This window comes from Natrix helvetica (assembly GCF_964273705.1).
Source record: "Natrix helvetica genome assembly, chromosome: Z".
Lineage (NCBI taxonomy): Eukaryota > Metazoa > Chordata > Lepidosauria > Squamata > Natricidae > Natrix > Natrix helvetica.
Genome location: NC_138554.1, coordinates 118,268,430 through 118,284,126, shown reverse-complemented (window position 1 = coordinate 118,284,126; position 15,697 = coordinate 118,268,430). Strand labels below are relative to the sequence as shown.

The following is a 15,697-nucleotide window of genomic DNA, read 5'->3' as shown; positions in this document are numbered from 1 at the left end:
CATCATTCGGAGAAGAACCATATCAGGTAAGTAACCAACGCCCATTCTCCCAGTAGGTGGAGACATCATCCAGAAATGGGACATACCAAAACTCCCATGGAGGGGGGGCAGAGTGAGGGCTTAGGATTCTTGGTGGGCCACCACCCACTGCAATACTCACCATCCAAAGGCTGCATCTGCCGATGCATATCTGTCTAGCCTGTAGTGGCGGATGAACGGAGATGGTGTGGTCCATGTGGCCTCCCTGCAGATGTCCTCCAAGGGGACCTGGGAAGACCAGGCAGCTGAGGTGGCAGCGCTGCATGTGGAGTATGCCGTGATTTGTTGGGGAACCTGAAGAGAGAGAGCTATATATGCTCTGGAAATCGCTGAGCAAACCCAACGTCCAATGTCTGTAGAAGAAGCCTTGGATCTCTTCTTACCTCCAGGTTGGAATCAGACAAAGAGAGCCTCCGGATGTCAGAATTCCGCAATGCGTTTGATGTATACATGTAAAACCCGACGCACATCAAGAAGTGCCACTTACGTTTCAGCCGATGCGATGGATTGGGGCAAAAGTCAGGAAGCACCAATTCTTGCGCTCTATGAAACACTGAATTTACCTTGGGTATAAAGGTTGGATCCAGGCGGAGAACAACCCTGTCCGGGTGGAAGATGCATAAGTCCTATCTGGTTGACAGTGCTGCTAGTTCGGAAATCCGCCTGGCTGTAGTGACTGCGACAAGAAAAACAATCTTCATTGTGAGATGGTATAAAGAGGCTGAATGCAGAGGCTCAAAGGGAGACCCTGTCAAGGCATCCAAGACCTTGGTAATGTCCCAAGAAGGAAATCTATGCACAGTAGGGGGCTTGAGATTGGTAGCACCCTGAAGAAACCGGCGAATAAGGGACTGGTGTGAGAGCGGCTTAGATGCCTCGATGGACAAAACTGAGGACAAAGCCACCACCTGGCGATGGAGCGTATTTGGGAACAATCCCTTGCTAAATCACAGCTGAAGGAACTGAAGAACGTTAGGAATGGAGGCCTGCAAAGGTGAAATGCTTTGTACCTGACACCAGGAAGAAAACTGTGTCCAAGTGGCATCGTAAATGCGATTAGTGGATGAACGCCTGGAAGCTTGGATTGTTTGTATTATCTCAGCCAAGAGATTTGCTGCTGTCAAGGTCTCCCGCTCAATCTCCAAGGGGTTAGACGAAGCCAGGCGAGGTGGGGGTGCTGGAAGGACCCTTGTACTAGTAGTGAGATGGTTTGAGGGAGTTGCCACCGAGGAGCCACTGATAAATTGATCAAGTTGGCGAACCAAGGCCTGCGGGGCCATTGGGGAGCTACAAGGATCAACTCTGCCTCCTCCATCAGCACCTTTCAGATTACACGTTGAATCATCAGAATCACCTTGAATATTTTTTTGAAATATAGCACCACTGAGCATGAAACATACGAGTTCAAAAACCAAATCTCTTCCCTGATATTTTCTGTTGAAAATTTGTGGATTCTGTCTGTGTACAGCCTACTAACCATATATATGTGTTGCTACAGGGCAGTACATATTTCAGTAATTTCCTGGGAAGGCAACAGGATTTTTAGAGCCAATTTTTCAGCAACCCATTCAGAATTGTTTTTTGCTATTTAACACTTAATTCACCCACTCTGAAGAGGTCCTTCTGGTGCTCTTTGTCATGCCTTTATATTTTAATACTTTGAACAGGTATCATTTCTTCACTCCTTATCCCTATTTCCAAATCATTTAAAAAAACAAAAACAAGGAGAACTGACCTTTGGTTGATCATTAGGCCTTTAGAGTAAATAGGTTCAGATCTAGTTAGTACTTTTGACATTAAAGTAAAGGTCCCCCTCGCACACATGTGGCGCAAAGCGGGGACAGCGATGATGGCCGTGTGGTTGTAGGTGTTGGCTGTTGCGAGAAGAATGTTCGGCTAGGAGTCTAGCGGCTGCAATCAAACCAAAAACCCCAGCAAACAAGGCAACCACCTCAAGACGGTGCGAGGTATGACAAGCGGCAAGGAAAGACTGGAGGGAATAACCCATGGGCCAAATCTCCTCAAAGAAGCCACCTGGGCCGGGGAACAAGTCCCGCCCTTCAACTCCTAGCACCAGATAGTGAATTTATCAAGTTTAGAATTTAGAATAGCCAATATATCGAATCAAAGCGAATTTACAGAATTTTATCCAATTATGAGAAAAAACCTATTGGAGAGATCACCAGACACAGCCAATCCAAGGAACGGACTGAGTCTAAGCTGGGAGGAACTAGCACGGAGAGCATGACTTATCAATTTGGTAGACCCAGTCCTATTGGACACTAGCTGGAATAACCCATGTCTGGATGATGTTTCCACCTACTGGGAGAATAACATCATTGCCAGCCTTTGAACAATGTATGCAAATGACCTTTTCCTAGAAAAGACTGGCAAGTCTCAAAAGTGCTCTTATTTATATTTAGAAATGGTTTGAACTTCAAACCTAAAGATTCAGATATTGTGTATTGGAAAGCATAGATGAATATGGAGACTTTTAGATGATAACTTAAGAAGGCTTTTGGGACAGGAAAATTATTGTACGTGTTGCAGTTCTTACCAAAACTATACTAATATTATAACATGTATTTTACAATAAAAAATCTCAGGTACAAGTACCTGCAATTTTAGAAATGGTTGTAAAAGACACTTCACTGAAATCCTGGAGAAATCAAGAACTTTTGTTATGTTGAACACCAAAAAATGAAAAGAAAAAAAAACATAAACCCATCCAAAATCTCATGAAAATTTAGTTTTTGAGAATATTTTGTGAAATTTCAATGACTTTTAAAAAATTATTAAATAATGATGGTGAAAATTTATGTAAAAATTACTGAGTTAGATAAACTCAGGTCTCACTAAAGGAAAAGTAGCATTTGATTTTAGATTTACAAAAATGTATTTTTAAGTTGTCTTATTTCTGTGCAGCACATCACTGATCAACAAGGAAGAACACCATTGAATATCTGTGAAGAAAACAAACAAAATGAATGGGAAAAAACAGCTATTTTACTTAAAGAGGCTATTAATAAACAAGTAGGCATAATGTTTCTAATATTATAATACCAACATTTTATAGGTTAAAAAGGTTTATATCAAGAATAATGACCTATAGTTTAAGTGACTGATTTTGGACCATTGCAGCAAGGCTAAGAACTAAAACCTCTGTTAAAATTAACATAATTTAATAAATAATGTTTTTCTAAAACAGGCTGTTTCTTTTGCCTTTTAATTTTCTTACGTTGCTTTCTGTCCGTATGATATGGTTTCAGTAGATTAAAACACTTTTCTGGAATTCTCAGGATTTTATGGTGAACTCTAATGCTCCTCCTGACCTTTGCACAAAGAAGGGGATGAAAGACCTTGTCTTGACCTTCAGGGATCTCATTAATTGCAAAAGGGATAGTTCCAATAACTATGTATTTGTTTTGCTATCAATGCATCAATTTGCTGATCTTCACCTTTAATTTTCTATAGTATGAAAAAGTACGAATTTATCGAATGGATGGTTCATATCGTTCTGTGGAATTGAAATATGGAAACAATACTACTGTGCAGCAGATAATGGAAGGCATGCGTCTTTCTCAAGAGACACAGCAATACTTCACTATTTGGATCTGCTCTGAAAACCTTAGTAAGTAATTAAAATGCGTTTGTTGATTCTGAAATATGCTGATTTTAGAGTTTTTACTTTTACTTCTAATAGTATCAACAGCTGTAGAAATTATATATGGGTAATGGGACGCAGTGGCTCAGTGGCTAAGATGCTGAGCTTGTTGATCAGAAAGGTCAGCAGTTCGGCAGTTCAAATCCCTAACGCCACGTAACAGAGTGAGCTGCCGTTACTTGTTCCAGCTACTGCCGACCTAGCAGTTTGGAAGCATGTAAAAATGCAAGTCGAAAAATCGGGACCACCTTTGGTGGGAAGGTAACAGCATTCCGTGCACCTTTGGCATTTAGTTATGCCGGCCACATGACCACAGAGAAGTTTTTGGACAGTGCTGGCTCTTCGGCTTTGAAATGGAGATGAGCACCACCCCCTAGAGTCGCGAACGACTAGCACGAATGTGTGAGGGGAACCTTTACCTTTACCTTAATCCTTGATTGTGACCACAATTGAGTCCAAAATTTCTGTTGCTAAGTGAGTCAGTTGTTAGTGAGTTTGCTCCATTTTACAGTCTTTCTTGTCACAGTTGTTAAGTGAATCACTGCAGTTGTTGAGTTGGTAACATGGTTATTAAGTGAATCTGGCTTCCATATTGACTTTGCTTGTCAGAAGGTCACAAAAGTTGATCACATGATCCCAGATGACTGCAGCCGTCATAAATATGTGTCAGTTGCCAAGCTTCTGAATTTTGATCATGTGACAGTGTGGATGCTACAACAGTTGTAAGTGTGAAAAACAATCATTTCAAAATTGTAATTTTGAAAGCTCACTAAATGCACTGTTGTAAGCTAAGGACTAACTGTACTTAAGGTATTTTTTTAAAAACAACTGGGCAAAGTCCTTTAATCCTATAAAGCAGGGGTGTCAAACATGATTTCATTGAAGGCCGCATCAGGGTTGTGTTTCGCCTTGGGGAACCAGGTGTCGGGGCATGGCCAGCTCGACATCATTTGTATCGGGGGCACCTGTGGTGGCCTGAGTGCTCTGTCAGAGAAAACAGAGCTCAGGAGGGCTGTGGGCTGGTCCTTTGCTGTTTCCACAGAGGCCCCGTGGGCCAGATCTAAGTGCGCCACAGATCCAGCCCGCAAGCCTTGAGTTTGATACCCCTGCTATAAAGACATTTAAGCTTCAGTTTGAATGACTGTATAATTTGGAAAAATCCTAATGACATTAATGAAAATAATGACATTATTTTCGGTTGACATGATTTTGAAACAAGAAGGTGCAGATTCAGATTCTCCCCAATAGACAGGAGGAGAATCTTAGTTTTAGCTGAGCAAGGTTTTTTTTTTTATGCTAACTAAAAATTATAGCTTAAAATAAATATAGATTTCCTAAGCGAACTACAAAAGCAATTCAGTTTTAAAATTAGTTTGTTGAGTAAATGAATAGAATTTACTTTAAAACTGGTGTATGATTTGCATATGGCAATTCATTTTGAACCTGCTAAATGAAATTAAATTCTAGATTATTCCACTGATCATGAAAGAGGAATGAGGATGGCTTTTAATACTATTTTTACTGTGCACCAAAAATTAAATTATATTTCATAGTGAAAATATCAAATTTGTGAAAAAATAATCAGCCTTATTTCCTCAATTCAAAATGGAACATTAGTATGATTTGCCAGTATGAAAGAAACTGTTCTGACCTAGGCTTCCCCAGCAGCACGAATCTGAGTCCTTGTCCCGATAAACCCCTTTTATTTAATTTACGGTGAATTCCTCCCCAGCGAAGTCCTGGCCCACAGTGAATTGCCCACAGAGGAGCCATTCACTGTCCGCCTGCAGCCTTACTCCCAAGTCAACCCTTGTACCTTATCCATTGCCTTAGTCTAGCAACTGAGAGCTTGCGCATCCTGGGAATAGGCTCCAGCTATTTGTCTGCCTCACTGATGTCTGACTCCAAAGGCAGTTGCTAAACTGTCATATGGCCTTGATTCCACCTCTGCTTCAGACCCAGAGTATCGTCAGAGCCTTCCCCAGACTCCAGGACTGGCCCATGTTCCTCCCCAACCTCCTCACTGTCTGAAGCTGCTGCCAGTTCTGTTGGCTGCTGGCAGGCCACAACAGAAACAGAATAACTAATTACAAATTCTATATTGATTCAATCAATATAGCCTTTAAAGCTAAAAAGCTGCCAAAATATATGACTTTGGTATTTACCTTTAATTAGAACTGTTGTTCTATAGGTCTCCAGCTGAAGCCGTACCATAAGCCACTCCAGCATGTTCATGACTGGCCTGAAATTCTCACTGAATTAACAAACCTGGATCCTCAGAGGGAAACACCTCAACTATTCTTGAAAAGGGATGTGAGACTACCTTTAGAGATTGAAAAAAAGGTTGGCATTATAAGTTACTCTATGTCACATGCAGATTCAAAACCAGAGTATGAAACTGGAGGCAAATAAATAAAGTGCTGTCTGAATGTTCCAGAAATTATTTTATGCACACACTTAACAAGGCAAGTTACCTTGCTTAAAAAAAGAGGGTGGGATAGTTCCTAGGCATCAGACCTATAAGCATATAAAATCCACTACAGTCAATAACTACTAAATTTCTTTGTTTGCTAAATATTTGTTATCAGCTAGCAGATTTTTAATCAGTATAGATATTTCCTTCTTTAATAGCTATGAAGTTATTTGTAATGTTGAACAAAAGTGACTTACTGTCAATCCTTTGAAATAGGCCAGATTGGGAAATAGTCTAGTTCAGGGTTGTCAAACTGGCGGCCTGTGGCCCGATGTGTCACACGCAGGCCACCCCACACCAGCTCTGCGAAGGGAAAAAAGTCACACTACATTATGTGACGGCAACGTAATGATGCGAGTTTGACACCCGTGGTCTAGTTTATTGTTGTAATGTACAATAACAGAATCTTGAAAGGCTGGCAGAATTAACTCTGCCATCATATACCAAAAAGAATCAATGCAGGACAGTCTTGGGTTTTTTCTCAGCTCTTCCTATCTTTCAGGGCTATGCTAATGTTTACATAACCACTCTTACAGCCCTTTTTCAAGGTACCAACCAAGATATACCTACACATATAACATCTATAACATATAAGAATATCAGATTTTATTGATTTTAGTTATTATGAAGCTTGTTATTTTTGGTTATTAAAAAGAAAGTTATGGTTATTTCACTCTAGAAAATGTATACAATTTTAAAAATGCAGTAATGTTATATATATACAACAACAACAACCAGTTTTTGACTTCAATTTTCAAATGTTCTATAATACAGGAATCATATAAATACTTCTGGAGAAAAACAACAACCAACTTTTGACTTCAGTCCCCTCTTCCCCCCACCCCATCCATCCGTGTGTGTGTGTGTGTGTGTGTGTGTGTGTTTGTATATACACACACACACATGCATACATGCATACACACACACACACACACACATACACGGATGGATAGATGGATGGATGGATGAATGGGGGGGGGGGGGAGACTGAAGTCAAAAGCTGGTGGTTGTTTTTCTCCAGAAGTATTTATATGATTCCTGTATTATAGAACATTTGAAAAAAAGCAAATGAATTAGTTTTTAGGATAAGACCAAACTAGCTGTTTCCCTTTACTGATAATTGACCCAAAGTGCAAACCATTTGATTATTATTCATATTCTACCTTGAGCATTTGTTGGAATTTAAAGTTGGAATTTAAAGAATGAATATATTGGCTTGTTACTGAATACAATAATATAAACTTGATTTAACAAATTCAGCATCTGAACTTTGGCTTCATTTGACAGTGATTTAGTTATATATGCATCTATCCATATACTATATCTTTACTTTATATGTTTTCAGATTGAAGATCCACTGGCGATCCTTATCCTATTTGATGAGGCCAGATACAATTTACTGAAAGGGTTCTATGCTTCATCTGATGCCAAGCTGATCACACTTGCCAGCCTCTTGCTGCAAATTGTCTATGGAAATTATGAAAGTAAAAAGCACAAGCAGGGCTTCCTAAAGTATGTGCACTTATATTATAGATATTCCACTGTTTATTCAATAAAATGTTCATAACAATGTACTACAGAATATTTCATGTCTTGAGACCTTTAGCGCACATTATTTCTCTATGCACTTATCTCTTTCTTAAGGCAAATACGTTTTACTTTTTCAAATGTTTTATAATTATTTAATATGTCTGATTTTAATTTTTAGTGAAGAAAACTTGAAGTCTATAGTACCAATCACCAAATTAAAGAGTAAGGCACCTCATTGGACAAATCGAATACTTCATGAGTATAAGGTAATAAGCTTATTACCCTGTTTCCCCCAAAATAAAACCTCCCTGGATAATAAGCCCAATTGGGCTTTTGAGGGCATGCACTAAAATAAGTCCTCCCCCCGAAAATAAGCCCTCCCTGAAAAAATTGCAAGACAGCAGCAGCCATGAGGTGACAACACTCGCTGCCTCCTGTATGACAAAAATAATAAGGCCTCCCTGAAAATAAGGCCAAGTGCTTATTTCGGGGGTCAAAAGAAAATAAGACCCTGTCTTATTTTGGGGGAAACACGGTATAATGTTATAATTACATTATAATTTCAGAAATTCAGGCTCTTTTGGAAAAAAAAAACTTGTAGGAATTTGAATACGCCTGAAACCAAAGTACTGAATATAAGATTTTTAGAAAATGGAATTGGTTACTATAATTAGAGTATTATTTTGTGATCACAATGAACATCTTAAAATGATACAGTGGTGCTCAAAAGATTAACCAAAATTATCAGGAAGATAAAGTATAGGAAAATTAGAAGATTTTGTCCTTTTGATTAATGAGCAAAGAACATGTTTGTTGTTTATGAAATTGCATAGAAAGTATGCAGTTTTCTTTCTCTCATGTTGAAGTTGTAGAAATGAATCATCTGAGGAAGCCATATTGTTTCAAGATTTAAAAAAAGATTCAAGTTTTTTTAAAAAAATACTAGACCTAAAATCTATATAACACAGGGATTTAACCATCATATAATATGGTGATAATCACTGATTTAGAGTTCTTGAAAGCCAGTTATTAGAAGATAAGCCTGGCTAAATTTTACTTGCAGTTCAGAGGCACAGCCTAGAAGATTATGCATATAGATGCTAATTTTTATGGATGAAGGCAAATATACATGTCTCAAGGTAATGTTGCAGATCCAATCTGAGTCAGTCCAGATTGGATCAATGGATCAGAGATTTGTTCTTCCAAGCTTCCAGACTCACACTGGAGCCCATGCTTGAGACCAAGAAGTTTCCTGAGGATGGGCTTCAGCATGAGTCTGAAAGCTTGTTGAGACTCTAGAAAAAGTGCATAGAAGAGCAACCAAGATGATTACGGGACTGGAGGCTAAAACATATGAACAGCAGTTGCAGGAACTGGGCATGGCTAGTCAAGTGAAGAGAAGGACCAGGGGAGACATGATAGCAGTGTTCTAGTATTTGAGGGGCTGCAGGGAGAGGAGGGGGTCAAGCTATTTTCCAAGGCACCTGAAGGCCAGACAAGGAATAATGGATGGAAGCTAATCAAGGAGAGATTCAACCCAGAAGTAAGGAAAAATGTTCTGACAGTGAGAACAATCAACCAACCAACTTGCCTTCGGAAGTTGTGGGAGCTTCTTCACTTGAAGCTTTCAAGAAGAGATTAAACTGCCATTTGTCAGAAATGGTGTAGGGTCTCCTGTTTGGGCGGGGGGTTGGACTTAATGACCTACAAGGTTCCTTCCAACTCTTTTAATCTGTATCTCTATCTGAACAAGCCTCTGGTTCCAGTGACTGATTCAAATTGATCCTGATTTTTATAATTTTATGTGTTCTTGCCAATGTACTGAAAAAATTCAAAATCTTTTGGCGTAACTTTTACATGAACCCACAAGTTATTAGATACAGCATTTACTTTCTTTAACCATTTATGCTTATTTGAAACTCTATAGCACATTCATTTTAACATGGGTTTTAAATTTCTTTGAAGCTTTTAAATTTCAAAAAGAAGCTAAATCTATATTCCTTGTGGGCATGTCAACTTATATTTCCAGAGTCTCAGTACCAGCGAGGGTGTGAGTAAAGAGATGCATCATCTGCAGCGCATGTTTTTGCAAAACTGCTGGGAAATTCCTACATATGGAGCTGCTTTTTTCACAGGACAAGTATTCACAAAAGCAAGCTCAAGCAACCATAAAGTCATCAGAGTTTATGTAGGCATAAATGTCAAAGGGCTCCACCTTCTAAATATGGAAACAAAGGTATGTGTGATGCTTTTGTTGTAATACTTATTAAGCATTATTGTTGAATACAAAGGATTTTTAAAAACGATATATACAACATTTTAAGGCGTTCCTTTGAGATTAGAATTTCTCGAGTGCAGCAAGTTTAAGATGTGTAAATGTCAACTCCCAGCAGGCTGATTGGGGAGTTCTGGCATTTGAAGTTCACACATCTTAAACTTGCTAAGTTTGAGAAACACTGCTCTAAGATAATTCCAAGTTGCTTGCCAGTTTTCTAAATGTAGTTTGAATGTTAGGTTCTGGAATCACTACCGTGTTTCCCCGAAAGTAAGACAGGGTCTTATTTTCTTTTGACTCCCGAAATAAGCGCTTGGCCTTATATTCAGGGAGGTCTTATTATTTTTGGGGTGCAGGAGGTGGCGAGCGTGGTCACCTTGTGGCTGCTGCTGTCTTGCAATTTTTTCAGGGAGGGCTTATTTTCGGGGGAGGGCTTAATTTAGCACATGCACTCAAAAGCCCGATTGGGCTTATTATCTGGGGAGGTCTTATTTTCAGGGAAACAGGGTATTAAGTTAGTTAGCTGTCTTGTGCATGTATTTATCTAAAGGGGTGAATAAACCATTCTAGTTACAACCTCTTAGAGGTCTATAATTCCTCAACCTGGACTAAACCAAACAAAATAAAATAAAAGTACAATAAGCATGAAATCAATCTGTCAATAATTGCAATCTATTCCCCAAATTAAAACTATTTCCATTATTGAGGGACAAATGTCCCAGGGCTTATTTGTACAGCTGAGCCTTTACAGATTTTCTGAATGCCAAATAGTGAGGAAACCGTTTCCATGTTCAGTGGAATGCTATTACAAAGGAAAACGACAGAGCTCGAGAATCAGTGCTCCAGAAAACAAAACTCATGAGTGAGAGAACTCATAGAGTAGGGGTGACCTGCTCGCAGGGTGCTTAGTTCTGGCCTGCAGGGCACCCTGGAAACAGTGAAGGACTGACCCGAAGTCTTTCTGCCAACAAAAAACGGAGCTTGGAAGGCTGGGAGGACTTTTCTCTGGCAGAGGGTTGCAGGAGGCCATTGCAGCCAAAAACAGAGCTTGGGAGTCCATTTTCTCTGGCAGAGTGTCCGGGCCCCCACCATGAGTAATGTTGAGTTGGCCATGCTCATCCTGATCACACTTCTCCCACCCCCCACCCCCAAGGTCAGACACAACCCTGATGTGGCACTGAATGAAATTGAGTTTGACATCCCTGCCATAGAGAGTCTGAACTTATTTGACCTTATTTTTTGGATAGATGTTATCTGGAAAAAGTAGTTCTTCATGATCTGAACCCATAAAAGGCTTTAAAATTGACAGCCTATGCTTGAATTGCAGCCAGAAGCCAACTAGTGTAGCTCCTATAGTAATGGTTGATATGTTCACAAGAAATGCCTGTGACTACTTGTATAGCTGCAGTCTGGATCAATTATAATTTTATAAAATCTCATGCAAACTGCATGTAATAATCCTGTCTAGTAAGGAAGTCATGAATGATAGTGAACAAACTTCTCATTCTAGAAGGAATTGTAATTTATGCAAATGCCTCTAGACATAGCTGCCTCCTGCTCCTTGTATAGAAATTGCTAGCCTAGAAAGACTCATGTTTTGTATCACTTCCTCATATCGTTTTTTAGCTAATTTAAATTGTGTTGAAAATGCTAATCAGGAAAAGAAAAAAGGAATTCATAGGCATAATATTTCAGCAGATATTTCATATTTAGTGATTTTTTTGTCTGATAGCTACATTGATAGTCTTGAATTAGTTCTCTGTAATTTATTCACTAATAAAAATGTATTTTTCTTTGAAGCTACTTCAAACTTTAGAAATTATTGTCCATTTCCATTTTTGTTTGTTTTTCAAGCATCCATTTCTTTAATAACAATGCTACAAAAATATCTATAGTTACTTTTAATCAGTGAATGTAATGTAGCCAATATGAGTTCTCTATACAGTCAGATACTTTATCTGACAATTATCCAAATAATGGTACCAAGGTAATATCCTGTCCGCATCCTTGATATTATTAGTTTAATTCATGTAGAACCTAGGTTGTTTGGCTCAATTTATAGGAAAAGAAACTCTGGATATTAAAAACCCCATGTTCACATTTACTATTAGTAGGGGTCAGTTAATGGCTAGAAATCAAAAAGATGCTAGTAACTAATTGGGAGTCATAGATGATCAATAAATGTTGGAAGATCAGTTGCGATCATTTAATCTTTGGAATTCTCTGTTGAGTTACACCCCAGTCCTTAATCTTGAATGTGAGGTCACTAATGATGAAGCAGTGTTGTTATTCAGGATTGAATGAACAGCCAGCAGTGACAGCAACCTTGAGTATCTTAATATAATAATTGTTAGGGAGTCGAGGAAGAATCTGAAAATTCCTGAATTGATCAAATGAAGATTTTGGGGATTCCTGACTTACAGATAAGCATTCCATTCTGATTAAGACAAGCAACATAGTTTCAGGCATTGACAAAATGCCAAGTTTCTTGTGGAGTATTTAGAGGGAAAAACATTTGTCCTCATTGGCACCAGTGTCAGCAATACTAATTTTCTCCTACTAAGTTAGGGAAGGCTTACTTCCCTAACTGGTGCTAATGTTTAGGGGATACTACACACAATGTGTAGAATTCCACTCCTAGAAGAATCAGTGAGAACTGGAAGAGGAAACAAGGTTGACATAAGAGAAAATGGAAGCCAATTGCTAAACCTCAAAATATATTTTGTTTATTTTAATGCAATTAGCTGTTGTCATTGTTGAAATTATTTATTAGATGTGTTTTAGTGATCCCACTCCAAAAGATTTTGAGCATAGCACATCTCAATTTAGGACTTACTCTGTCATTTTTTTTCCTTTTATATTTTTTATATTCCAGGCTTTGCTCATAAGTTTAAAATATGGTTGCTTTATGTGGCAGTTGGGAGATGGCGATACCTGTTTTCAAATTCATAGTCTGGAAAACAAAATGAGTTTCATAGTTCACACCAAGCAGGTATTTAAATTATAGAGTGTCCTTTCCCCTAATATTCCTTAATGGTAAATCTTCCCAAATTAGGAACATATTGTTGACTGGATTATTAGGTTAATGTAAAGTAATTGAATAAAGTCTTCACAATGTAATCATTTGATCAGATATGTTCTGGCAGCAGCATACAAATATTCTCAACTATAAAATAATAATAATAGTAAAACCTGCCAGAAACTGAATTTAGAATAGTTCAAGCAACTGGTCTGCATATATTGGCCCACTGCAAGACTTACACATAATATATATAGCTGTTTTAAAACACTTGAGTGATTAAGGCTGGCTAAAATGTTAATAGCATTTTATATAATCTTATACTTACCAAATGCCAAACTATATTCTAGAAAACATTTAAATCTTCATTATTTATTATTAATCAAAATGCAAACAAACCCTATATTTTTAACAGAGAGGAAAGATGACATCCAGCATTCGAACAGCAACTGTTTGAAAGGGAAAGCATTATTATGCTTTCCTTTCAAGAAATTTGGCCTGCATACAATTATGCTGCTGACAATAATACTCTAGCTTTCCTACTGGAAATTAAAGAGTTTGGAAAGTTCAAGCTTAAAATAGTGGACGATACAATGTGCTTGTCTTGTTATCCCCAAAGATTTGGGTATCTTTGTGCTAGTCTTCAAAGAAGACTGGATTGTGAGACCTTGGTAATATTCCCTAAGTGGGTATGTAGATTGCACAACTAACTTGCACAATTATCAATTATCATCAGTTATCAAGTTTATCCTTGAGACAGTAATAGAACTCTGCTCACTTAGCTTTGGTCCATTCCTTTAATCTTTGGGAAACCCCTTGAAATATTTTTCTATCACTCTTGGGCATCCTGCAGGGAGCCTGCAAGGTAGTTGTATGACATTAAGTGATTGTTATTACCCCACAAGTTTGGCTTTTTTATAATTTATTTTTTGTTCATGTTTCAGTGTTTTAAAAGCAGCTACATTGTTTTAATGATTGCTGCATTTGTATGCTGCTCAAAATCACATGTAACATGGATGCCCATACAAATTTTCTAAATAAATAGATGAAAATGCTACAATTACCTGACTTTTATTACTATTTTAATGACTTTTTCTGTTTTGTAGGCAGGTCTTGTCATAAAACTTCTGATGAAGCTAAGCAGCCAGTTGATACCTGAGAGAAGCGACTAAATTAAATGGGGAGCACTTGTGTTCAAATGTTCCACATCAATGAATTGAACAGGATAAAAGACATTGCCTGATGGAGGTCATACCAAAAACACCTTGTTCACTTGTACATTTATATTGTACAGCACTATTCTAATATAATCATTTAAAGTATTTGGTTGGTAAAGCCATAAGAATAATATTTATGTATGTAATTAACAAGAATTCAGGAAGTAAAGTAAGGCTATAATTCTAGACATAGTGAGGCATACTGACAAGAGAATTCTGGGAGTTGAAGTGCAGCTATCTTAAACATGTCAAAGTTGAGAAACCCTGCACTAAGAAATTAAAGAATAAACAACATATCTGAAATAGACATGTTTTAAATGGGTTTAAATCTCTTCTGTGTTATTATGAATATGTTCTATTTCTACATTGCCCAAGAAAGTGCAGGTTTAACTCTAGGACTATGATGGAGCAGCTATGACACGTATGTCAAAGGTAATGCACCACAGTGTTTTGGATGAGAATCCAGTGTCCATCAACATCAACAACTATTTTCAAAAGCATGTCTCTTCTCACATTATTTATGTTGAGTCTGCAGACCGAGAAAATATAATGTGTTCTTGTGCATCCTCTGGAGCCGCTGGATGTCATGTTAGATGGCTGTGCTTTGGCGTGGCCTTTAGAGCAGCGATGAGCAATTAATTTTCCTAAGAGGCGACATGAGAAACAAGGACTGTTGTGAAGGCCTGCCGCCATGCTACCCCACTGCCATGGACCAAATATGGATAATCAAAGGGTAGGATGCATGCTGTAAAATGGTAGGATGCATGCTGTAAAATGCCCAGTTCTGCTTTAGAGTCTCCAAAAATCAGGTGAAAGTGGGATTTTACAGAACTCCTTCACATGGTTTTTGGAGGCCCTGGAAAAGCATTCTCCAAAGAGAGAGTGGAGATGAATGAAGGTCTCATAAAACCTAGATCAGCATTGGGTAGGCTAGGGACAGAGACACAGACCTGTAGAGCCAAGTTAGGCATTTTCTGAGTTTTTGACATGCTGAGTCCAAAAGGTTTGCCATCACTGTTCTAGGAAGACATCAGGGTACTGGCAATTAAATATGAAAGCTATGAAACATTTGCAAGGGATTTTTTTCTAAATTCCTTCTTATTTGTGGTGTTGTGGTTAAAATGTTGGATTATGAGTGAGAGACATATATTATAACTTGTCCACAAGCACACAAATGACTGCATAATTTCAGTATTTTTGTTTTAGCCTAGTCTACCTCACAGTTGGAAAAAATAAGAGGGGGTGCCCTCAGTATGTCTTCCTCAGCTCCAAAATAAATGGTGCAACATGCATCCCACATAAATAAATACACAGATGCATAAGTGTATATGTAATTTGTGGGATCTGGGAATCTCTAGGGCAGCATTAGTTAAGTGTAACTGGCTACACATTGGTATCTCAAAGATACCCTATTACATATTTTGAATAATTTATATCAATAAGAGTTACCTTACATACAGTTTGAAATATATGATCCTTG

At 38.2% G+C, this 15,697-nt stretch overlaps 1 protein-coding gene across 2 annotated transcripts in view; it reads left to right on the top strand.

The window, feature by feature from the left end:
• The window catches only part of KRIT1 (KRIT1 ankyrin repeat containing), a 45,698-nt gene extending 30,214 nt beyond the window's left edge, over positions 1–15,484 (top strand). For both annotated transcript variants that reach the window (XM_081971480.1, XM_081971479.1), the window contains exons 10-17: positions 2,965–3,072; positions 3,514–3,670; positions 5,895–6,046; positions 7,522–7,688; positions 7,885–7,972; positions 9,736–9,942; positions 12,857–12,973; positions 14,107–15,484. In XM_081971480.1, the coding sequence (XP_081827606.1) occupies positions 2,965–3,072; positions 3,514–3,670; positions 5,895–6,046; positions 7,522–7,688; positions 7,885–7,972; positions 9,736–9,942; positions 12,857–12,973; positions 14,107–14,172 (1,062 nt within the window). In that variant the 3' untranslated portion in view covers positions 14,173–15,484. The remainder of the gene's footprint in view (positions 1–2,964; positions 3,073–3,513; positions 3,671–5,894; positions 6,047–7,521; positions 7,689–7,884; positions 7,973–9,735; positions 9,943–12,856; positions 12,974–14,106) is intronic.
• The last annotated feature ends 213 nt before the right edge of the window (positions 15,485–15,697 follow it).